At 45.1% G+C, this 22,987-nt stretch overlaps 2 protein-coding genes across 3 annotated transcripts; one reads left to right on the forward strand and one right to left on the reverse strand.

The window, feature by feature from the left end:
• Positions 1 to 119: 119 nt before the first annotated feature.
• On the reverse strand, positions 120 to 5,736 carry LOC147232582 (ankyrin repeat and SOCS box protein 13-like). Its single transcript, XM_086149511.1, has 7 exons — positions 3,002 to 5,736; positions 2,424 to 2,623; positions 2,196 to 2,346; positions 1,493 to 1,627; positions 1,038 to 1,229; positions 766 to 940; positions 120 to 439 (listed from the first exon to the last, which is right to left on the reverse strand). Exons 1-6 carry the CDS (start codon positions 3,345 to 3,347, stop codon positions 792 to 794), a joined length of 1,173 nt encoding a protein of 390 aa, XP_086005637.1. The 5' UTR covers positions 3,348 to 5,736; the 3' UTR covers positions 120 to 439; positions 766 to 791.
• Positions 5,737 to 5,887: 151 nt separating this feature from the next.
• tasor2 (transcription activation suppressor family member 2) lies at positions 5,888 to 21,487 on the forward strand. 2 transcript variants are annotated; one of them, XM_086149508.1, is made up of 22 exons: positions 5,888 to 6,169; positions 6,439 to 6,587; positions 6,690 to 6,785; positions 6,868 to 6,940; positions 7,973 to 8,064; positions 8,145 to 8,282; positions 8,514 to 8,647; positions 8,734 to 8,750; positions 8,955 to 9,054; positions 9,161 to 9,255; positions 9,339 to 9,445; positions 9,600 to 9,672; positions 9,772 to 9,843; positions 10,008 to 12,155; positions 12,935 to 13,670; positions 13,826 to 14,270; positions 15,055 to 18,483; positions 19,847 to 19,966; positions 20,059 to 20,212; positions 20,299 to 20,404; positions 20,634 to 20,815; positions 21,081 to 21,487. In XM_086149508.1, exons 1-22 carry the CDS (start codon positions 6,136 to 6,138, stop codon positions 21,176 to 21,178), a joined length of 8,598 nt encoding a protein of 2,865 aa, XP_086005634.1. In that variant the 5' UTR covers positions 5,888 to 6,135; the 3' UTR covers positions 21,179 to 21,487. The 2 variants fall into 2 exon arrangements, with proteins under 2 accessions (XP_086005634.1, XP_086005635.1); XM_086149509.1 differs by lacking the exons at positions 12,935 to 13,670; positions 13,826 to 14,270; positions 15,055 to 18,483; ... (3 more) ...; positions 20,634 to 20,815; positions 21,081 to 21,487 and having other exon boundaries at positions 10,008 to 10,230; positions 10,340 to 10,393.
• Positions 21,488 to 22,987: the final 1,500 nt, after the last annotated feature.

A 22,987-nucleotide genomic window follows, 5' to 3' on the forward strand; every position in this document is an offset into this window, starting at 1 on the left:
GAGAGGACAAACGTGTCGTCACGAATGATCAGTTAAATGCGGCTTGGCTTGACTATGCGATACTAAAATAATAATATGTCACTAAAATACACCGATGTAGTGATGCCTTTAACACAAAAAACAGTCCAACTGTTTTTTATTGACACAATTTCAATGAATGTATAGCAACGTGTTGTATTTACAAATAAGAGCAGCGTTACTTACGAATACAATCGATGATATAGGGGTAGCGGTTACCTAAGTTTGCAAGTTACACGCAACAACTACCTTCTTCCTGGTAGAACTTGACCGGGTGCATCTTTTATGGTCGGCCATCTTTGTGAGAAACTCTTCTCTGTCCACGGAGCTGCTTGCAAAGTCGGTTGTCGTCACGGTTTAGTGGAATCGCAGTCGGATGTAAATAACGGCATCCATTTGTGGATGTACTTTGACCTCCAGTCTGGCAGTAAAGGTTGATTTCAGTCCACAATCAGCCCGATTTTAATGGGACACCACAAACAGGCAATTCCAGGAGATACAAGTGTGTTGCGATAACTGACTCACACACACTTTCTTAGAGTGTGTGCTTGCATGATTTCAAGGTGTGCCGTTTTGAAGGAGAAATAGAAGAGCTTTTTTTGTCATTGTAAAGTGCAACTTTTTCCTGAGCTAAAACATGTCACATTTAAAGAAAAAAAACTATGTCTTGTATTTCTGTACTAACGGTCTGAACGCATCATCCTGGCATGACGTCTCCAGTGTGATTCAGCAGATTTTAAGACTCACAGCAGCATCTCCACAGCACCTGGTCCTCAGAGCTCAAAGACGGGAGGGGGCATGTAAGCCAGGAAGCGTCTGATGCGAGTCGGCAAGCCCAGCTTGGAAATAATCTCGAGCGCTCTGATGCCGAGAGTCCTCCTCACGGCCACCCTGCTGATCTGCTGCAGGCTGAGAGGGGTGGCTACGGGGGGGGGAGGATAAAGTAAAGACACAACGTGTTTTATCTCGGCTCGATGACGCACACAAACGTCCCGGAGGCTGTTTGCGAGCGGGCTTACTCTCATAGAACTGGAAACAGAGGTACGAGGGGGATCCGAAGCCGGTGTAGTGGATGGGTTTCTTGTTCAGGTTGTCCCTGGCGTACACGCTCCCTCCGAACTCCACCAGCAGCTCGATCAAGTCCACGTTCCTGGCTTTGGCCGCGTGATGGAGAGCCGTCTCGTGGAGCTTGGCGGCATTCACATTCGCCCCTTTAGAAGGCGAGAAAAAAACATCAAGAGTGACAAACCTAGCTGTGATTTCTTAATTTGTTGGCATCAGCCTCATACTGAATTGAAATTTTAAAAAAAAGTGAGCTGTGGTGAAAGTGCTCTGAGCCAAAGGTGCAAAGGAGTATTATGACATCATGACTTTTTATCGGTGAACAATCGGACCTGTGATAGACGTCGAGAAAGAGGAAAAGTGCATTTTGCTTGTGATTATGTTCCCTTTTTCGATTCCGTCGCTGGCTCACCTGCATTGAGGAGAACTCTCGCGCAGTCGTAGTGTTGCCTCGCACAGGCGACGTGGAGGGGCGTGCCGTAGTGGCAGTCGTGAGCTTCCATGGAAGCCCCCTGATCGATCATGAGCTGGACGCAGTCTGAGTTACCTATCAGGAAGGGGAGGGTTTAATTTGTCAATTTAAGAATAAGAATAAGAATAAGAACAACTTTATTAATCCTGAAGGAAATTGCAGTGCCAGAGTTACAGAAAATATAACAGTAATAAATAATACAAGAAAGGCAGAATTAGAAATAAAAATAAACTATAAACTATAAAGTGTTTCAGTGAAACTATAAAGTGTCTTAGTAAGCAGTGATAAACTATAAGTGTCTTAGTAACAAGTGAGGTAAGGAGTGCACAATAGTATGATAGAAGGGAACATTATAGTGTAGCAGTTATGAGATGAGATGAAATATTGCACAGTGTAGCTGTTATGAGATGAAATATTGCACAGTTTCTGAATATTGCACAGAAATGAGATATTGCACATTTTTGTTTGTTTTTAAGTTAAAGATCGGTTGTTATGGTTGCCGGCGGCTGAATGGAGAGGAATTAACAAGTCTGATCTCCTGCAGCGTGAAGCAAAGCCGGAAAGGATTTCCAATGAAACCCCATCCTTTTAAACTCCAAAAAACATCGTGATGGGACTAATCTATGCACTTGACCTGACGCACCTCCCATGCAGGCCTCGTGGAGCGGCGAGAAGGTAAACAGCGGCGGGTTCACGGACGCCCCGTATTCCAGCAGCAGCTTGACGCACTCCAGGCTCCCGGCCGCGCAGGCGTCACACAGCGGCGTGCTGCCGTCGATGTTCCGGGCGTCCACCTGGAGGCCGCGGACAAAACGGTCACGCTACCGATTCGACGCCGCCGTGACCCCGAGGTCACCGACGCCGTCCCCACCTGCGCGCCGGCATTTAGCAGGAGCCGGACACACTGGGTCTGCCCCTGGATGCAGGCTTCGTGCAGCGGGGTGATGGAATCCACAGCCACGATGTTGACCGCCGCGCCGCTTTCGATGAGCTGCTGCAGCTGGAGGGCGCGACCCTGGGCGGCTGCCTCGTGCACCGCCGAGCGATCGCTCCAGAATCCAAGGCCGTGAGCTGAGAGAAAGCGTCACACCAGACACAAATCTGATCCAGGGATCTCCAAGGAAACATCTGGCGCTTTTCTAACTACAACCTGAAATACATGTCAGCACGATCTCCTTCACAGTGCACACAGAAATGGAAATATAAAAAAAAGCGATTCAGTTGTTCTTACAGTGCCTTGAAAATAACAATCAAATATTAAACATTAATTTTGTTTTTGCTATTAACAGGCTTGAGAGAGGCTGTAATCCACCTCACACCTCCAGACAGGTCCTCCTGTCATCACATTTCGAGGGGATCTGCCGTAAATCGTCTCCAGCTGCCGTAAACAACCGCGCCGCGGCCCGGTTCTTCCAGATTAGTGAACCCGAGAAGCAATAAGCTCATTACCGATGTCCCCGTACAAAGACGGCCTGGTCCTCGTCATTTCCATGTCATGGCCCCCCCCCCCGGCGCCTCCTCCTTCAACCGATATTCCGGAAAATATCCCCTTCGCCTCGGCGGAAATGGGAGTCCGGAGACGGGCGACGGAGGGGAGACGAGGATGAGCCGCGGACTGGATCAGACGCGCCGCGGGGAACGCCGGGATATGGAGGCGTGGATCCAAGGGCGCGCAAAAGGCTGCTGAGGCCCCGGGGCCAATCTTCATCGAAATGGCACAAAGAAAAAGGAAAATTAATGTGAAGATTGTAGCTTTTATTGAGGAAAAACACCTGGTTGACAGTAGAACGGCCATTTAATAAGCAATAGCTGTTGTCGGCCACAGCCATGCCACAAACACCTGCAGTACAACTAACTGTTCCCGCTCAATTTCAGCTAAAAAAAAAAAAAGAGCTCCTTGCACCCCAAACCACACCCCCAAAATCACACAGCAAACAAGTATTAACATAAATCCCAACGTTCGTGACTCGCTGCGATTATAAATATAAATACAAAAGCAAAGACGGAAGAGTAAGACATCCACAAATAAATGGACAGCAGACGACAACAACAAGATCAGGGGTAACGATGGGCAAAATCAAGGAACAGTGAGGGGGAAAAATACACAACCAGAATTAAACAACAATATTGCAGTGGGTCATGAATGTTGAATGTCATGAATGTCATCATACACGTGACCTTCTGCTATGCTATTGAACTCTTTTCCGACGTGGGGGCCATAGCGTCTTTATGCAGACCAAAATCACAATCGACTTAACCAATGAGAAGCAATCTGTTTGCCTCAGAACTGATAGTAGTTCCGTACGTTTTCATATCAGACATCTTCTTAACATAGCATACACACCAGTTGTCGACAACAGGTGAGTTTACATTTCCCTTCAGCATGTGCTGTCCTGACCCCTCTGCTAGTGTCACTTTGATTTACCAAGTACATATGTCATTCTCCTCCCGTTAAAAAAAAAAAAACACAACTCTAAGAGGTAATAAGAAAGCGGGTCTGTCCCCGATATGAGCTGTCGATTCTTCTCTTACATTAACCATCGTCAAAAAATAATGATGGCAGATTATGCGATGTGACATCGACCAACTTGTGGGTGTACTACCATGTACCACCACATTAAATTGTATAGATATTTGGGCACAACTTGTGCTTTATTGCTTTTATAGTCAGTCCAGAGCTCTGTCATGAGTCTACCGCCAGGTGAACATGGCAGGAGAGGACCTCTTTCTCCAAACCCTGATGATCCTAGTCTTGTTTGTCAGTACGAGGCATGCAGAGCCAGGAAAAGACAACTGGGCTATGCGGGGGCGGATCACTTTCAAAATGTGCATACATTGGTAAAATCTAGGCTTTATCGTCAAGTTGATTCACTTGGCATGGCACGTGCAGCAGCTCCGCTGGTACTGAAACCAAAAGCACATCTGAAACTTGGATGCGTACAAACCATAAGACCTCCAAACCGCCAAGGGGACAGATTGGAGGTATGTGGTGAAATGAAATATACAAGGAAATTAGAAGGCCTCATAAGCACTAAGTGATTAATGACTGACAAATAACAATAATAATGATAATAAAAGTAGGGGTAATCAGATGGTAGTATCTGGTAAGTGGACCCAAACTTAGAATCAAAATCCCACCAAATGAACAATGTACACAGGAATTTTTCTTGGTGCAACAGCGCGGTATAACGGTAAGTTTAGAAATAAGAAAAACAAGCAATTTGTCACAAATTGTGCTTGAACATATATGCAATTTAATTGGGATGTGTACGCAATGAGAAAAAAAAGTGTCTTCGGGGACGGTGGGCTGAGATGAGTCGAGATGGTCCGAGGGAAAAAACTGTTCAGATGTCTGGTGGTTTTGGTCCTGGTGGACCTGAACTTGCGGCTCCGGATTGTGAAATGTAAACAACGCTGCGACATGTGAAACCACATCCTCCTGTTGAGTCATGGTTGTCCTTGATAAGGCCCAGGAGCGCATACTTCACCGGCTTGATGGAGGAGTGGCTCGAGGTGCAGTCATCGGTGTGAAGAGAGAAAAGATAAGGAGAGAGAACGGACCTTGTGGCGCTCAGATGGCCTCCGTCCCGCACTTATTATTTCCTGGTGGTGAGAAAGTCTGAAGTCCTCTCACAGATAGAGTGGGGAATCTGCAGCTGGAGCCACTTGGTGCGCGGGACCGTGGTGTTATGGGTACTCGGCCGGTCCGGGTGCCGGAGGACTCGGTGGAGCCGGGGTTGACGGCGTCATCTGCAAAGCGGTTTGCGCCCTTGCGGAGCAGAGGCCAACGGTGAAGGCTCCAGGCGGGGGTCGGTGATCGGTTTTGATGAAGGACAGGATGAGACTTTCCAAACTCTTCACGACTACAGATGTCAGAGGTCTGTAGTCATTCGGGCACATTCTCCCCTCCGGTACAAAGTTGGATGTCTTCAAACAGGATGACATTCAGAGACGGGCTGCTGCACGAATGGACGACGAACCAACAACAAAACCTTCATGCAGGACACAGAAGTTCTCCATGTCTCTGGTCACTTGGTGTGGCGGTAAGAGGAACCCTGTCGGGAGTGGATTGAAGGGTTTCGAAGGCCGTCATCTGCCGTGGAAGCGGTGTTTTTTCGGGCGTCAGGCCACCCCAGCCACCCCCGGCCATCCCCGGCCACCCTCGGCCCCTCCCGGCCCCTCCCGGCTCGCTGCCCCAGAGCTCGGCTCCAGCCGAGATCCAAGATGGCCGCTTCCGCCTCGTCAGGTTTCTGTTTCTGTTTCCAATTCTTTCGGGACTCTCGGCTCGTGTGACCGAAACTTTGGCGGCCGGCCGACTTTCTTTTATCGAACCGGCCGTTGTTTCCAAAAACCTCGTTTGGATTTAAACTCTTGTCATACTTTGATTTTGAGCTTCTGTTTTGCTAACTTCCTGGTTGTAGCTCGGGTGTTGTGAAAGCAACAGTCGGGGCTAGCCCGCCGGGAGGGGCTAACATCCCGCGACGGACGGCGTCTGGAAATGTGTAAAAATGTCTGAAAGAGTGACCGACAGTGGCCGAGGTGGGAAAAGACTCAAAGGACGGAGGTCTTAACGGACTTCTGCGATGGAAAGTGGGACCGACTGTGCTCCGGTTTCAGGTGACCGGCCTTCCAGCCGCCTCGAAAACTTTCCCTCTTTCCCCCCGGGCGGCGGAGCTCCGAACGGTTCCCCTCCCCCACCCGCCCCGGCGGTCCTCCGCCCGGTCGACGTTCGATCTTCCGGGGGGGTTCCGTCTCCTTCCCGGGGACACCACCTCCCCCGCTTCTGTGGGGAGCCGAAACGTGAAACGGGACTCGGGGGTGAAAACAAAAGAGGTCATTCTGCCACGTCGCCGGCATCCGGAGCTCATGTGCGCTTCTCCCTGCAGGTTCTCTGGTCCCAGTTCAATGTTGTTCTCCAGAGTTCCAGCGGTGTATCGTGGCTCCTTTGCAGGACGGCTTCTTACACCAGGAGTCAAGGCTGAGATTCACATACACGTCTGCTGTTTTCCTCAAGAACCCTTGCCTGGAGGAGAAGGTCAGTCCGGAGCTCTGTCATAAGTCCGACCGACGCCAGGTGCGCACCCCAACATTCAGACTTCTTTCTCCAAGCCCTGATGATCCTTGTCTTGTTCCTCAGTACGAGGCATGCCGAGCCAGGAAAAAACAACTCGGGTATTCGGAGGAGGATCTGAAGGAAACCTACGGTTTCCTGTTGTTCGATGACGCCAAACAGGTAATCCCGAGCGCCGGCTCGTGTGTTTTGAAGAACGTCACGCCTGGTCCTCATGCGTTTCCGAACCCCTCTCTTTCAAAAGGCCAATGCCCTGGGAGACACCGGTGTGCTCAACGGGAACAACACAAGCACAGCTCTTGGAGACCCCGTCAAGGGTAAATGAAGGAAATGTTTGTCAGGGAACGTTGAACGTAGCACCTCGACACAGACGGAGACAATTAATTAACTTTCAAAGTGTGAGCATGGTGCTAAAAATCAAGGCTTTATCATCGAGTTGGCTCACCTGGCACGCCATGGGCAGCAGCTCCGCTGATAGTGAAACCAAAAGCATGTCCGTCACCCAATAGTGCACACACGGAAGCTAGAGCCTTCTCGATGTGAAACAGAAAGCACGTAGACACGTATTCATCTAGGCAGTTTTTAGTCATGTGGTATTTTGGTTTCAAACGCAACACTTTTAAGGTGGCCCATGTTTTGACTTTTTCTTCCTGTGTTGCGATAGTTACTTAAACTCTTAAAGTCTAAATAGTCCATGTTGCATCGCTTGACATGTTTTTTTCAATCCCGTGGTTCCCTGTGCAGCAGGATATATCGCCGTAGCAACCTGTGCACACCAAATGTTCTTGGAAAAGGATGTCACTACTCTTGGAAAGCGAAGGGAGGTCCCATCACCTAAAAGCAGGGCTTAGCTTGTTGTTGACACTTATGTTTTACAGTGATCAATTAAAGATTCCATATTCCATTAAAAAGACCAGCTCGAAGAGCCTAAATTACTATTTGATCGTCAAATTCCCCGTTAAACATCAAGGTTGGACTTCGGGTAGCGAACCGCATCATCATCAGTCAAGAGAAGCGGTTCCTTTTCCATGAATGGGGGGAAAAAGAAAACCAACTCTATGTTCGCGTTTATGCTAAGCTCCTCATTTTTTAGATAACCATATGATTATTATGCTTATAAAGTGCAGAAACGGTTTAGTGCCGCTCGCAATAAACGTCTCACGAACATCTTCGTTCCACCACATGAAGTGTTTTGGCAGCGGTTGTTGACTTTGGTGGAAAGATAAGTCCAGAAGTTTACAGCTTGTTCCGGAAAGGGCAGATATTTACTAAATATTTTGTCTGTGACCGGTGCACGCCAGTTCATGCAGGCTTGGATTTATTTTTATGAGCACGCTTTGTCTCCCCAGGCGTTTCCCTATGCAGGTTTTCTGATTGTTTGGATGTGAATCGCTGGGATAGCGCGAAATCGGGATACATCGCTATCATCCGGCTCACAAAGGTACTGAATGGTAGAAAAACACCCGACATTTCAATAGATATCGTTTTCCTCCCGGTGACTCTTCTTGTCGTGTCCCGCAGGGGAGAGTCAAAGCGGTCTCAGAAAACTACACTTTGACTTTCACCGAGCCCACCGCGGGGTTTGACTGCCACGTATCCGACCAGTTGTCCTCAGTGTCACCCAGTAGCAGCTCCTTTCTTTCATTCCAGAGGAGCCAGGTAAGACTGGCCATGGGCTCAGAGGCCTGCGTACGACTGTAGCCGCGGCCTAAAGATTGTTATCGCAGTGAAAGTATTCCATTTGGCCTTTTGAACATGAACGAGGCCGATAGGACTGTTATTTTAGCATACCTGTTGTTGTGGTTGAACGTCTGGATTGCCGTCACATTCTCTTTGAGCGCCTCAGTGCCTGAAGACACACCTCACCTTCGTCCTCTTTTGTTTTTCAAGTATTACATTTATGAGTTGCTCGACGACGGAAGCAATGAGACCGCCCGCTCGCCCAGCCTCGCCTGTCCTTTTGCTGTCGTATCGTTTTCATACACGGACAACAAAACAACACCGTTAGCACCGCAAATTAAAAGGTAGTGTGGCATTAAACATTCTCTATTACACCATTTCAGTTTTTTAGCTTACAGTAATGGTTTTATTCAAATATTTCATCCTTCAGCTTAGAGAAGAAACAAGGTAAGTTTACTTTTATTAATAGCAATTATGTTGCTTTCAATGACTTTGTTAAAAAAATGAAATTGTCAAACAGTCGCACAAATCAAAACAAAGGGTTTGCTTCAATTCTTTTGAATTGTGCCAATAATGTTAATGTGAATACTAAATTGATTGACTCAATGCACTAGATTTTTTAAATTGTTTTATTTGATCATTTTGGTCCAGTTAATAATTACTTTACCTGGAAGGGCCAACTCCAAGTAGACACCTTAATCTATGAAGTGGGGCTGAGAGCTACACAGGGAACTGCACTCCCAACACAACTGTAAGTTAATTTTGTTTGTGAAATAAATATAAATATTGTTCATTTGGTTTATTTTCCCGAACGATCTAGACAACCTCTTTTCATTTGTTTTTTGCTGTGATGTAAGGCCTCCAGTGGTTAAAGTGGACCACGTCATTTCCATGTCCAATCTGAGACATCTGCTGCCAAAGAATACCTTTGAGTCCCCATCCTCGCGAGAAGGTGGGTGTGAACAGCAAAGTAGAGCATTGTCGTTCAACTGTGGTGAGCATCTGGGAGCTGATGTCCTTTTCACTTTCTTTTAGTCTCAGTCGATGGCTTGTATTATAGCCTGTGTGAGTTGGTTCCCTCTGGAACAGGCCAGGCAAGCCCACTTTCTTTGCTTCTGCAGGAAATACTGGACAAAGATTTTGTGAGTTTAGTTTTTTGTTTTTTTTTTAATCCAAAAAAACCCAACCCTCCAAAGATTCATGCCATTTAGTGCTCTTATTTATTTTGCTCATCAAATGACAGACGGTGTCTCTTTTTTTTTAACCTGCCTGAGTTTTACTTGCATTGTGTTGTAGGCTCTGGTTATTCCTCTGAATGACTGTGGTTTTCTTATCCTCTTGCACTCCTCCCATTTTCTCACAAATGACGGTAAGATGGTGGTGTTTTAAGTTAAGGCTCATGACAAAACCGCATCATTCTCTGTGTTGACAACTGTAAATTAAATCCCCATGTTTTGTGTTTTTGCAGCTAAACATTTCAGTCCCACTGATGGACTGCGGGGACTTTTTGTTTTTCCAGAGGCACGGGTGATACAGAGAGGTGATTATAGCCCGTGTTTGCCGTCAGATTTGGAAATTGAAATGATTCTCGGCCCGTAAATTGACCGTGCCGTACCGTTTTAGTCATTTCTTGCTTGACGTTACAAATCCGACCCGGTCATAAATCTGCGATTAACCATCTATCCTTTCATTGCTTTAACACAGACATAAACTCTGGACAGAGATGGCCTCGGTTGGGCGGAGATGGCCTCATCGTGCCATCCGAGATCCTCGGGATTCTACCAGCACTAAGCTATGCAGAAAGCCAAGTTGAAAACACACACGTTGAACCCTACAATCAACTGTGTGATTTGTTGGTGCACTACATGCAGAGTTACGCAACTCTGATGAATCCCGTGAAAGGCGGCATCTTTCCCGATTCCTTTCAGTATGATGACACCCACAATAGCCACAAACACCTTTACTCACCCCTGGATCGAACCAAAGGAGCGTGGCATAATTTAAGGACGTATTTGAGGAAACCGTTCTCTTTTCAGCTACCCGTGCCTCAGGCCTCTGAAATTTTGGCTTTGAAAGAAGAAAAGCAAAAACAAGAGCTTGGTGATGATGTCTACGTCTGTATCTCCTCTCCAGAGGAGGTATCATCGAGTCTTTTGAGCATGCGGTCTGAAGACCATCAGGTGGGCCAGCAGTCTCCCGCAGACAAAGAGGCATTCATGGGCAGCTGGTCAACAAGCGGCGAAGCACAAGTGAACTTTACGGCTGCCTCTCAAAGTTCGGTGCCTAGTGATTTGCAAGCTGGAGACACAAAATCAGACTCCAAAGAATCTAACCCGCATCTGGTCGATAAAACCAACGACTCGGCGGTGAAAACTTCGTTTTCCTCTATTTCGAGTAACCTTTCGGAAGAGGTGATTTTAAGCATAACCTCCGAGCAACGTGTAAACCAGACAAACCTTGGCGTGACCAGTAATGTGTTGCTAAAGAATAACGATTTGCAGCTTCCCACCTCGTTAACGCCAAGCTCACAAATAGTGGCCATGAGCTGTTCAACTCGAGAGCCCAGCAGAACCAGGAGCGTTCTGGATTTTCCATCGGTCAACAATCCTTTGAAAAGAAGATGGAGGACAAAGCACGAGCAATATTCCCCAGCTAAAAAAGAAGCTCAAACAAGTGAGCTGACTGTTGGTCCACGATCAGTCGAGATTTCGGAAGGAGACGATTTTAAGCTCCAGGAATCTGATAAGGCAATTCACTTATCAGGCCAACCACAACTAGATATATCTTCCGATATTGATTGGGGGAAACGGCAAATTTGTGAGCAAGAATTTGGAAAACTGCCGAAAGAAATAGGAAAACCGAAAACTTCTATCTCTGTTGCAGAGGAGAGAACTCCAGAAGCCGGAAAGAAGAAATGGGACAGAACCATCTTAATGGAACTGGAAGCTTGTCGTCAGAGAAAGAAAAACGAGTGTTGGGACTTGAAGCCAGTCATCAGCGAATGTGGAAAAATCTTGGTTCCTCACGGCTCCGTAGATGTAACTCAGATAAAGTCCTTCAAGGAGAAGCTACACTGTACAAATGGTAAAGTTTGTCCCGAAAAAATGGTAATAGATCTACCTGTGACAGCCCAGGACACTTCTGAAATGGAGCAAGACTCAAGCTTTACTCCTGAAACAGAAGGGGACAAGACTGAGGCGATCTTGAAGGAAGAAGAAACTCAGCCTCCAAAAATTGACGGTGGTATTGTAAACCCAGAAGACAACACGGCATCAGATGCTGGAAATGGCCCAGTGGTCTCAAGTTGTGAACATCCATCACAGAATCTTAGCACGGACACTCAAACCTTAGATGTAGTTAGTGAAAATCCAACCCAAGGGCATTTTGTTACAAATGGAGAATTCCGATTAAGTAAACTGAAATCGATTCTTTTAAATGGAAGGAGAGAAAAAGGTCTCACTCTTCCTGAACCCGCTATTCCTGAGTCTACTCAAGGATCCGAGCCTCTTCTTAAGAAGAAGAACAATAACCCAGCCTCTAAGGTGTTGAAAAGAAATGATGCAACCGCACTTGTCCGAGATGCGGATTCGGGTGGCAAGGATGATTCAGACGCACTTTCAATAGACCCTGTTTTTGCACGTGCACTCGGCCTGACCCGTAAAGAAGCTGCAGACAACGCACAGAAAAATCACGGTCAAGATACACGAGACTCATCAGAAGCACAGTATCTAACTGTTTCATACAAACAACCTCGGGTCATGCAGAAGCCTACGTCGGTTTCCCCGAAGAAGAGCAGGATTAAAACTCTGAAAAAGCACGAAGACATCCCTGTGGAGCATGTCAAAAAGAAATGTAAGTCTTCAAACATTTTAAATTTAATATATGCGAGTGGTTAGCATGGCATTTAGCGTGGTCGTCCTCTTACAACAACATAAAGTTGTGCACATCTGATAAACAGGTGCAGCCTCTGCTCAACCAACTAACTTGCTTTTCTACCAATATAACCACCAGGAGAGTACTGCCCCTGGTCACAATTTGAAACACTGTGCTGACTTGTTCAAATAGTTCCCCATCGGTTGTGTCTTTCTTTTATCATGATGAATTCATATCAAAATCTTCTTGTCGTGGTTACTAAACTTGAATTTCTTCACTTGAAGACGTTCACGCATCTTCTGAGAGGCTTCTTCAGTTCGAGAACTGAAGTGAAGAAATTCAAGTCAGTTCAAGAACTGAATCTTGGATGAGGGGTGAAACGTCTTCAAGTGAAGAAATTCAAGTGCAGTTTCCACGACAAGAAGATTTCGACACGAGTTCCCCATGACGTGGATGACTGAGAACCTCCACAGTCATTTTCTCATGATGGTTTCCTTGAATAAGCTTACTTTGATATTTCACTTCCGCTGCAATTGTATCTCTGTCATGTCACCTCTGACAATTGGATTTTGTAGAAAGACAGAGAGTTTCAAATTTCAGAAGACATTTGATCAAGCATGAATACTGCATAAAACCACCGTTGACTGCTATTCTTTTTTTAAATGGGATAGTTCACATGTTGGTGTTCCAAATTCACTGGTGCAGCTTTTAAACGTTCACGAATTATCTCTCTCCTCTCTCTTGTTTCGTCGTTACAGGGTGGTTGCATTTTCAAACCCCGGCTTCTTTAAGTGAAAAACACTTACACAAAGAATATAGTCCTGCTTATTCTGCGGAGGAAAAAATGCAAAGTGCTTGCTCATCTACAAATGCTTTGGCCTTACTGGCTGACTTGGCACTCGGTGCCAAACATGACCCTATGCCACCACAATTTGGCAGGGAAAATGAACAAAAGCCCCAATTCCATACGAAGAAACGCACCCTCTCGAAAGATACAAGCAGTCCTGAACAAGACGGTGCTCTTCATTCTCCACTTGGTCATCCTGTTGCCAGACCCAGTCAGCCTATTGAGTCTCAATCACCAAGTCACCTTGTTGGAGGCAAGGATTTAATCGATTTAGTGTCTAAAGAACATGCTTATTCACTGCCCCCAACTTCCTCTCAACCTTTGGGTTTACCAAGTATGCCCCCTCTGGTGTCCCCATTAACTGGTTCTGCTGGACTTCTGAAATGTTACCAGTTAGTTGCTAGAAATGGATTCCAAACCTGTCGCCCTTTTCTGGATCAAGAAGACCAGGATGAATACAAGCATCTGAGTCCAGAATGTCTGAGTCAACATGTGGTTGGAAAAAGGTTCAGGCGCTCCCGGAGATTTGAGAACAGCGGTGGATCAATCAGAGTCACGCGACAATGGAAAGATAACTACGACTTCCGTCTGGACAGCAAGTTTTCAATGGATCCCAAGGAGAGAGCTATCATTCGTGCCCTGCATGGGTAAGTACTAATATGAAAACCGCAAGTTCTTATCATTCCCGAACTTTTATGTTGCTAGATGAGATGTGTAAACAACAAGTGCACGCACAGAGTTTCGTTTTAAGAGGGAATCATCTGAAAAGAGCTGAATCTTCCTATGTTTCCGATTGTTACAGCCCGTGGGACTTCTCCATTCAAGACACCACTCAGGAGGTGCAGTTCATCGTCCACATGTGGATAGGCCTGTTCTACAGCCGCTCAACAGCCAGATTTTTTCAACTGGACTTAAACTCGACATACCCGTGTACAGATGATGACGATGAGTCTTTGGAGATGCCAGGGGGAACCGTGATGGCTCCAGCTCTTCCTGAGCTCAGGTCCAATTTGTTTGCTCCCTCACCAGACATCACTGATATTTTAACCTCAAAAGGTTTAGACCTCAGGAAAAAAGACATTTTACAAGATGAGGGAACTGATATTTTGGACTTATCAATGAGAACCTCCGAAGAGATTGACACTCTGGATCCCCAAGTCAGCAGAAATAAGACTTCAGTGTGCAGCGAGCTGAAAGAGGTTAATCATACCTCAAACTCCTTCGAATCGCCAGTTGGATTTGGTGAGGTAAGCACAACTTCTTGATACTTCTGTCGTCAAACAACCTGTACAGCTTGTCTATGAATGGGATTTGCTCACGGTAAACAATTGTATTGTCAGAGTGCTACATGTAAATGCGTTTTTGAGGACATGCGCAGACAACAGAAAAGTCTCATCTCAATTGTTATCAGAAGCTAATTAGGGACAATTGATTTGCCTCGTGTACCAACAACATGTACATTCATTCATCTTAAGGAGAAATATACCCACAGCCTGGCTGACGTAGGTTTTTCTGCAGGTAGTGAAGGGTTAGACTTTGACATTGTCCTGCTAATTTCTTTTCATGAAACTCTAGTTGTCAAAAAGGTTGCAGTCAAATTGAAGTTCTCAGCTCTCATAAGAAGCCTCCTATTCTACTGCTTTCAATATATAAACTATACATTAGTGCAGATGTAAAGCAAAGTATTTTTGGAAAACTCTGAAGTCCCCATGAGGCCAAATGGGAGGGTCATCGTGATACTGGTGTTTGCATTAGTAATAGTGATCAAGGTGGATACATAAGTGGAAATGGAGACATTATTTTGTAGGATAATCTGTCGCAGTAAATGTTAAACCAAGTATTAGTACTTGATTAAACAGTACTGCTTTGTTTATGAATGCAAGTTAGATAGCAACAAGTGAAACCTGTTTTATGAAAAGGAATCGGAATCACTTTATTTGTCCCTGAGAGGGAAGCACTAGTTTTTACTCCATCAGTCCCAAGTTGTAATTCTTCTTTGCTCTTTACACTGATTTTTTTTTTTTTTTTTAGTGTGTCATGCAGCCAATACACCCTGCAATGACAATCAGCGAGGTGGATGATGTCGCAAGCATCATAGAAAATAAGATGGCTTCGACTCCAGTGCAAAGAGTTTGCAGCCCCGGGCAAACTGATGCACCATCTTCCAAAGATGATAGACCAAAGTTTATTTTACAAGGGGAGATGGAAAACACTTGCCTTCACTCAAAAAGTCATCAGACCGATTCAAGAGTCACTCGTGGGTTACATGGATCCAACGATGAAAAGATGAATAAGAAAGATGTTTCTGATGATGTAGAAGTTACACAGAAGAGTTTGCAGCAAAAACATGGAACAGATTCATCCAAGTCCAAGACAGACATGGGCGACTGGAAAACAGAGGCGTTTGATGTATGTGAGGCTATGCAGGATGAAACCCAATTTGGACATGGAGAAAACTGGGACCTTAAACCCCCAAATGAAGAAAAAAATAATGAAGCTTTTCAAAAAATGAGTCACGGGGTTAGAAAGCCGACAATAGAAGACGCAACTAAATTCTGTGAAGGAAGTCTTATGGAAAATCAGACACTGGTTGCTTTGGAAAAACCCGAGGCAGTCATACCAGGCCAGGCTGAAAATTTTAAAGAAGAGGAAGACTTCCTGCAAAATGAATATAGAATCAAAGAACAACATGGATTTGATGAGAAAGACGTTCGAATTACAGATGTGGAAGAAGGTATGGATTTAATTGTGTGTGAGAGCGCTGAGCCCATTGCAAAGGACTACTTTGAGGCATGCAACCACAGTGCACCCCTGGAAGAGGCATCCCTTCACACTGACCGTGTAAAGGCTCTTTGCAGCGACTGGGAGTCTAGGATGCCCTGTACAAATAGAATCGGACCGACGGATGACCATATTACAGAAAAACCTCTTCACTCTCCAGTAGGCCTACTTTCCATTCATAAAGAATGTTTAGATGAGGCCATTTCACCAGATGCCATTTGTGTGACCGATAGCGTATACTGTAAGAAGGCAACGTTACACATGCCCAATAAGAGCACCCATTCACCCCAAGAAACCGGTGCAGATGGGTCCACCTGCCAGGGAAAAGACACCATTCAAAAGGGAAGCCAAAGCGTACGAACGATAGACACCCACAGCAGTGACGATAAGGAATCGGATGAGCGTGATGACAAGGCTGATGGCGCAACTCACAAAGAGTCATCTTATTCCGAGAAACATTTACCCGAGGATGAGGTTTTCAAAAAAGCACCATCTGAAGAGACAGTGCTTGATGAGCTATATCTTAGTGCAGAAAGAGCAGGCAAGGGACTGGAAAAACTCAAAAATGGGGTCACGTTTCCCTTTGATGGCAAAGACTTCCTTCATAACGATAGCAGCAAACCACATGTCACGCACCCACCAGTTAACATTGAAGAAGTTATGAATTACCAGAGAGAAACCAATCCTGTAGCATTTCTACATACAGAGGTGTGTGGTACATTTGAGATGTATGGTAAAGGGTTGGAACTGCCAGCTTCCAAAATATCTCCCTTGCGTGTTAATGATACCGGCCAGGCAGTAATTTTGTCAAATGACTCAAACGAGATGTTGTCTGCCCTAACAGAAGTCAGGAAACCTCATGAGAGCATACATTGCCATGGCTCCAGTCATAGCTGTACTTCTGCTTTAATCGGGAGGAAATTCTGCAATTTCACTCAGAACTACCCTCGTGAATGCTCAGCGCCGATCATGAATGAAATGCCAAATGGGCCAAAAATTTGGGAGGCATTTGCAGTGACCACCGTTCAGAAACTCCGCTGTGGTCTTCATCCTGATATTAAACTAAGAAGTCTGAGAGTCAGGACTACAGACAAGTTCCTTCCCAAATCAAGCCTTACAAACAAATCCATTCAAACTGAACCAGTTGATGACTCCCCTTTTCCAATGTCTAGCCACAGCAACAAGTGTGTACCCGCTTCCCTCCGCCCATATCCTGCCTCAGCCAACTTTATAAACAAGAAAATGAGCAGAGCAAAGCCAGCGGTAGCCTCTGCCTCTATTTCATATGAGGTGCATTCAAATATAACAGATGTATCTGTTCAGCAATGCAATTCTGAAACAATGGATGAACCGCAGAAAATGTGTTTGGGACTGGATCCATTCGACTCATTTCCTCCTGACAAGTTTCCCAAAATGAGCCAGCAGAGTTCCATGCATAATAAGCCCAAAGCAACTACATCCGTACATTCAAGTCATGAATACTTTCTGTACAATCAGCATCCTGTCATGGCTGTAAAACCATCTGAGAGTGCTGAGAGTCAAGCATATATCCTCTGGGAAGGACATGCGTCAAATTCTGCAATGTCAACTTCAAAAAATAAACTGAGAACAACTCTTTTTGCCCAAGGCACTTCATCCACTTTCAGCCTTTTAGAGAGAGGGGGCCAAAGTTTCAAAGAAAATTCTACTGGACTCAGACCTGGTATGCAAATGGCCGGGGAGCTTTCTTCCAAAACATGGCACTCAGATAAAAACTGCAACAAGTCTATCTTGGATGGAGATACATTTGATAGTCAAGCTCCTTCATGTCAGGACAAAGGTGGAGAAGTGCCTTTATCATCTTTCTCTGGGTTCTGTTCTGAATCAGCAAATCATTCCTCCAAGCCATTTGACAGAAATCAACATTTAGTGACAGCTCAGGGAGTTGAACAAACATCTGAGGAACTTATGGAGCTTGAAGAGAGTGGTTCCTCAGTGGAGGACAACGATCGCAACTCAACAGATGACAGTCATGTTCCAGAACCACACTGTTCACTCATATATACGGTTTTTAACACTGGCCAGAAAATATCACTTCCTCTTCTGGAAGACCTCTCTCAAAGGTGCCTACAGAACGGCATTGCACAAGCATCTATGGAACAAGAATGCCTAATCCTCTCAGGAAAAATGAACACCCAGAATGAGTCAAAGTTGCCTTTCAAGAGTCCTGTGCCTATGAAATTCTCCAGTCTAGAAGAGGTAGTTGAGTCAGAGGAACATTCTGACGCAACCATGTTTGTTGGACGGACGATCAAAGTAGACCAACCAGAGAGGAACACACCGGAAGGCGGGGCAGGAAATGAAAACATGTCAGAACTTGAAAAGTTATCCCATGAGACCAGCAACTCCGTGGATAATGCAAAGATTTCTTGGGTGATCTCGGAGTGTTCGTACAATGCAATAACCAGTGATGTCTGTGATGGCAAAAGGTCCCCTTCTAGGCAAAAGCACTTACAAATGGACACTGACGGCCCAAGGAACAATTCAAGAAACCAGTCTGATTTCTGTGGACATGTTAAGACTGAGCTGGACAAAAAAATTCAGAATAATCTGGACGCTAGTGGAAAGAAGTCATGTAAAATCAGCAACAGATTCTACATATTAAAGACATCAGACGATTCATTCTTTGAGGACACAAAGGTATGGTTTTAACACATTCTAGTTCCGGGGGCATATTGTGCATTGGATGTACTGTACTCCTTGTATTTTCCGCACTATAAGGCGCACCGGATTATAAGGCGCACCTTCAATGAATGGCCTATTTAAGAAAAAAAAAAAAAAATCATATATAAGGCGCATAGAATAGAAGCTACAGTAGTGGCTGGGGTTGCGTTATGTATCCACTAAATGGAGCTGCGCTAAAGGGAATGTCAACAAAACAGTCAGATAAGTCAGTCAAACTTTATTAATAGAATACAAACCAACGTTCTGACAACTCCGTTCACTCCCAAAACAAGTTAGTCCATTCACAATATCGTACTGTACGTACCGGTAGCTCTTACTGGTATTTGCGCCGCCTCAGTTGAAAACAATGTTTTTCCAACTCAATTTTTCACGGTTCAAAACGTTTCATAAAAAGAAAGCACCAAGAACGACCGCCTCTAAATTCATTGATGTTCACATCACTAGCTAGCGCTGCTGTCTTCATTCAAGTAGTGACTGTAGAGACTTCTACTTGCTGCTTTATTCAACAATCTACTGTTCAGTTTTTCCTTTAACTGTAGCCATCTCGCTTTGTTCCCTCGGAAACTCTGTTTGGTCTTCTTTACTTGGCGCAGGTCATCTTAATTGATTCATTAATGTTGGATTCTCTCGCTGCTGCTCCATACTCGTGTTCTACTGCGTGACTGATCACCTTGAGTTTAAACTCCGCTTGTATCTTGAAAGGTGCCATTTTGGGGTCTTTATACACAGACCTTTACCGTTTTACCACTGCTACTTCTGCGGTATCCTGCAGTCATATATCCCAACATGTACCACGCGCTACTTCTTCTACGGGACAACATGGAGTCGGCAGCTGCTTCCTGTAGTTGCAAGACCTCTTGCAGCTCAATATTGATCCATATATAAGGCGCACTGGATTATAAGGCGCACTTTCAGTTTTTGCGGAGATTTAAGGCTTATAGGTGCTTCTTATAGTGCGGAAAATACGGTACTTGCTCATCAGTTAAGCTGAGCTGAGCTCTATGGGCACTTTGATATACAGCATGTTTTCTCTGAAAATGCAAATCAAAATATCTCAACCCACTGAAGTTGTGAAATCCTTCATATATCGGATATCTATATTCACCAGTGAAACCTGACAAGCTGCACTTGCTCAGTACTTCCACATTTTTTCAGGAAGTCTGTTCAAAAGGGTCTGCGACTTCCTGCTGGAAGTCTTGCAACCCTAACATCTGTTGCACTGCGAGCAAAATGTTCACGACAGACAAATCTGCAGGCAAGAAACTGGCATGCCAGTAAAATTTGTGATACCAAAAATGTGCTCTTTAATTTTCAAAAGATACTGTTGGAAGAAGAGGGTTACACTGCTGTCCAGCCATCTCAGTTCTTTCTCGACAAGAACGGTTCATCTCTACTCGTCATCCTTAGGAATGAAGACATTGAAGAGCACATCTGTGAGGTAAAAGACCTAATAGAGTCAAGGGTCAATCGCAGCACTCCGGTACATACATGACTATAAAATAACAACTTCTTCTTGTTTTAAAATCCCAGGTTCCACATTTGCTGGAGCTGAAGAAAACGCCGGGAGTGCAGTTCGCTGGCATCGACGAACCAGATGATGTTGTGAATCTCACATATCAGGATCTTTTCTCAAGGGGTGGATTTATCATGCTTGACAAAGCCGTGCTGGAATCCATCAGTCTTCGTATGTGCTCTTGTTACTCGACCTGATGTTTGTTTTTATCTATTGACACTGGCGGTTAACAATCTTACCATTGTTTAAATGTTTAGGCAACATGAGAAAACTGTCAGACGTCATACAGGGTCTAAGTGAAAAAGGGAAGTGGAAGTGGATGTTCCACTACAGAGACAGTCATCATTTGAAAAAAAGGGCCAGGTAGGGATGAAGCCGGTTTTAAGATATTACCAGGAGTTTGTACTACTCTAACCCCCGGTCAGATGTGTCCACCTGTCCTACCCAGTGGCTCTCCGACTCAGTGAATGTCCCTTTCCGTTGGTGTTGTCATAAAGTAACCAGAGGTTTTATGAAGTCAACGCACTGTCCTGGAACGTGCACCTCGAACGCCCACTTTTGCACACCAAAAATCTGTAACCCTCCGACCCAGGTTCAACGCAGAGGCCGAGGAGAAGGAGCAATTCTTAAAGAAGTGTCAAGAGGCTGAACTCTTGCAGGTCTTGCCTTACCACAAATGTGATGACAGGTCAAGAGACAGATTCGACTACCTCTCGTGTCTGATCTGCTTGCAGATGCAGAACATATCAGCACGCTATCCAGTTTTTATCACCGGTAAGACTCCAGTACTCCACCGCATCACCCTGACATGGGGCACTTCTGTTGAACACTTGAAGAATTAGCGACCTGCTTGATATGAATTGAATGTTTTTCCGCCACCTACTGTTGACTCTTCTCACCTTTACAGCACTTTGATGACAGGTGCTCTAGATACATATTTATTAATGTCGTCATCATTGTGAACATTAATAGGACTTGACAAGCATCGAAAAAGAAACATGAATCTGAACTGTTGACTTTTTTTTCTTTTCCATTGCAGATTCAGCAGCCAATTGTGAATTTGGAAGAAATGGAATTCTTACAATGACTGTTGACTCGTTTCTGACGAGTGCGCTGAATGATGCGTTTACAGCCTGACCCGGAAGAGACTGATGTTTCCGGGTTTATTTGTAGATATTGTACGACACAACAATCCAAACCCTCTGACTGCAGAGACAGCTGCTTTTATGACAACATTGTTGTTGATTATTTCATACATGGTCATGACTACCTTTCACTTGAAAACAAGATTCAGCTATGCTCGCTGTAAATAAGTATTGTATTTTTCTATTTTTCATGCAAAATTGTTTCAGTATAATAATTTAAGGCCATGTTACATCTCGATGTCCGTATAAATACAAACAAATGTCTATCAATAAAATTTTTGATGTTTTGTTTTCTTCAAAATATTCTTTTCTCTGAATTACAAGGAATCGTTCTTTTCACAGTAATGAGCATTCAAACTGCTCAAATGTGGACAGCAATATCGACAAACACTGCGATTTTACACATCCTAGCTATAAACATGCCTGTTTATGTACAGCCTCATTTGATAAATAACTGCATCATGGCAGGAAAAGGCACATTTGACCAAAACCATACAACATAATGTGGGCATCCGTGATATCATGAATTCATGAAGATGGCTAATATTATGGGAAATCAGTAAGTTTTGAAAGAAAACCATTTTTAAGCTTTATATCCATGTTTTTATTATTTAACAGTTACCCCAGAATGGGAACTAGGTCAAAGTGAGATAAAAATAAGACTTTAATATGGTGAATTCCTTTTTTCTCAACTAAAGATGAAATACCAACACCTTGCATTATGCAGGAGGGTGCAGTAATTTTTTTTTTTTTTTTTGTGTGTGTGTGGGAAGAAAAAGCAAAAGTATTAATTTTGTTTTACATTACATTTTAGCCCCACATCACCATGGCGGAACGGTTTCACATTTCCAAGAGATCCTTGGAGCTCAGTTTTCAGAGGCCTTATGTCCCTGGTAGGGTCACCCAGGGCAGAATAGTCTCAAGTAAGGGACAGGAAAAAGATCAGATGGCAAACTTGATGACAAACACTAATGGACCTTGTTTTTCCTCAGCTGGAAGCAGGTCACAGGATCCCTCCTCTGCTGCAACGACACACCTTCCAATAGATGTAGGTAGCATCACTGACGGTGATCCCCTTTTTAAAGAAGAGGACTTGAGGGTGTATGGGACTTTGGTCAACCAGTTTACATGTGTTTTAAAAATCTGGAAGACGTTCGAGCCCGTCCCCTCAGGGAGTATTGGGTACCAGTCCTCGTGATACAGGCCATTTGGTCCCTTGTGTGGGTTGGATTCCACCAGGGCGGCCTTCTGTCAGTGATTCTGTTCAGCATTTACGGACAGAAGTTGTAGGCGCAGCCCAGGTGTTGAGGACATCTGTTTTGGTGACCTCAGGATTGGCTCTCTGCTATTTGCAGACGATGTGGTCCTGTTGGCTTTGTCAGACAGTGACCTCTAGCTCTCGCTGGAGCAGTTGGCAGCTGAATGTGAAGCTGTCGGGATGAGGATCAGCACCTCCGAGCCCAAGGTTCAGGTCCTTCCTCCTCTGAGCTGAGGGGTTCAAGTATTTCAGGCTCTTCTTCACGAGTGGGGAAAGAATGCCACAGGAGATCGACAGATGGACCGGTGCAGCATCACAGGTGATGAAGACCCTGCGTTGGTCCGTCGGGGTGATGAAGGATTTACTGGTCAAGCCGCTCCTCCTCCACATCCGGAGGAACCGGATGAGGTGGTATCTGGTCCGGATGGCTCCCTGGGAGGGAAGAACCAGGACACGCTCGAGGCCCAATGTAGCCCGAGACCCCCTCCAAAGAGCTGAACAAAGGGGGGCTGCCCCTGAGACCCAGCCCGGCAGAAGAGGGCA

This window comes from Fistularia commersonii, chromosome 7 (assembly GCF_037954325.1).
Source record: "Fistularia commersonii isolate RoL2024-O1a breed Wild chromosome 7, RoL_Fcom_v1.0, whole genome shotgun sequence".
Classification (NCBI taxonomy): Eukaryota; Metazoa; Chordata; class Actinopteri; order Syngnathiformes; family Fistulariidae; genus Fistularia; species Fistularia commersonii.

What these genes read in the sequence shown, in the direction of transcription:
- tasor2 (XM_086149508.1), top strand. Translation starts at nt 6,136, where the DNA reads ATGGAAAGTGGGACCGACTGTGCTCCGGTTTCAG. An exon ending in GTCCCCATCCTCGCGAGAAG is followed by an intron (nt 9,256 to 9,338) that starts GTGGGTGTGAAC and finishes ACTTTCTTTTAG; the next exon opens with TCTCAGTCGATGGCTTGTAT. An exon ending in GCTGGAATCCATCAGTCTTC is followed by an intron (nt 20,213 to 20,298) that starts GTATGTGCTCTT and finishes TTAAATGTTTAG; the next exon opens with GCAACATGAGAAAACTGTCA.
- LOC147232582 (XM_086149511.1), bottom strand. Translation starts at nt 3,347, where the DNA reads ATGGCCGTTCTACTGTCAACCAGGTGTTTTTCCTCAATAAAAGCTACA. An exon ending in GTCTTTGTACGGGGACATCG is followed by an intron (nt 2,624 to 3,001) that starts GTAATGAGCTTA and finishes GCTTTCTCTCAG; the next exon opens with CTCACGGCCTTGGATTCTGG. An exon ending in CCACGAGGCCTGCATGGGAG is followed by an intron (nt 1,628 to 2,195) that starts GTGCGTCAGGTC and finishes CCTTCCTGATAG; the next exon opens with GTAACTCAGACTGCGTCCAG.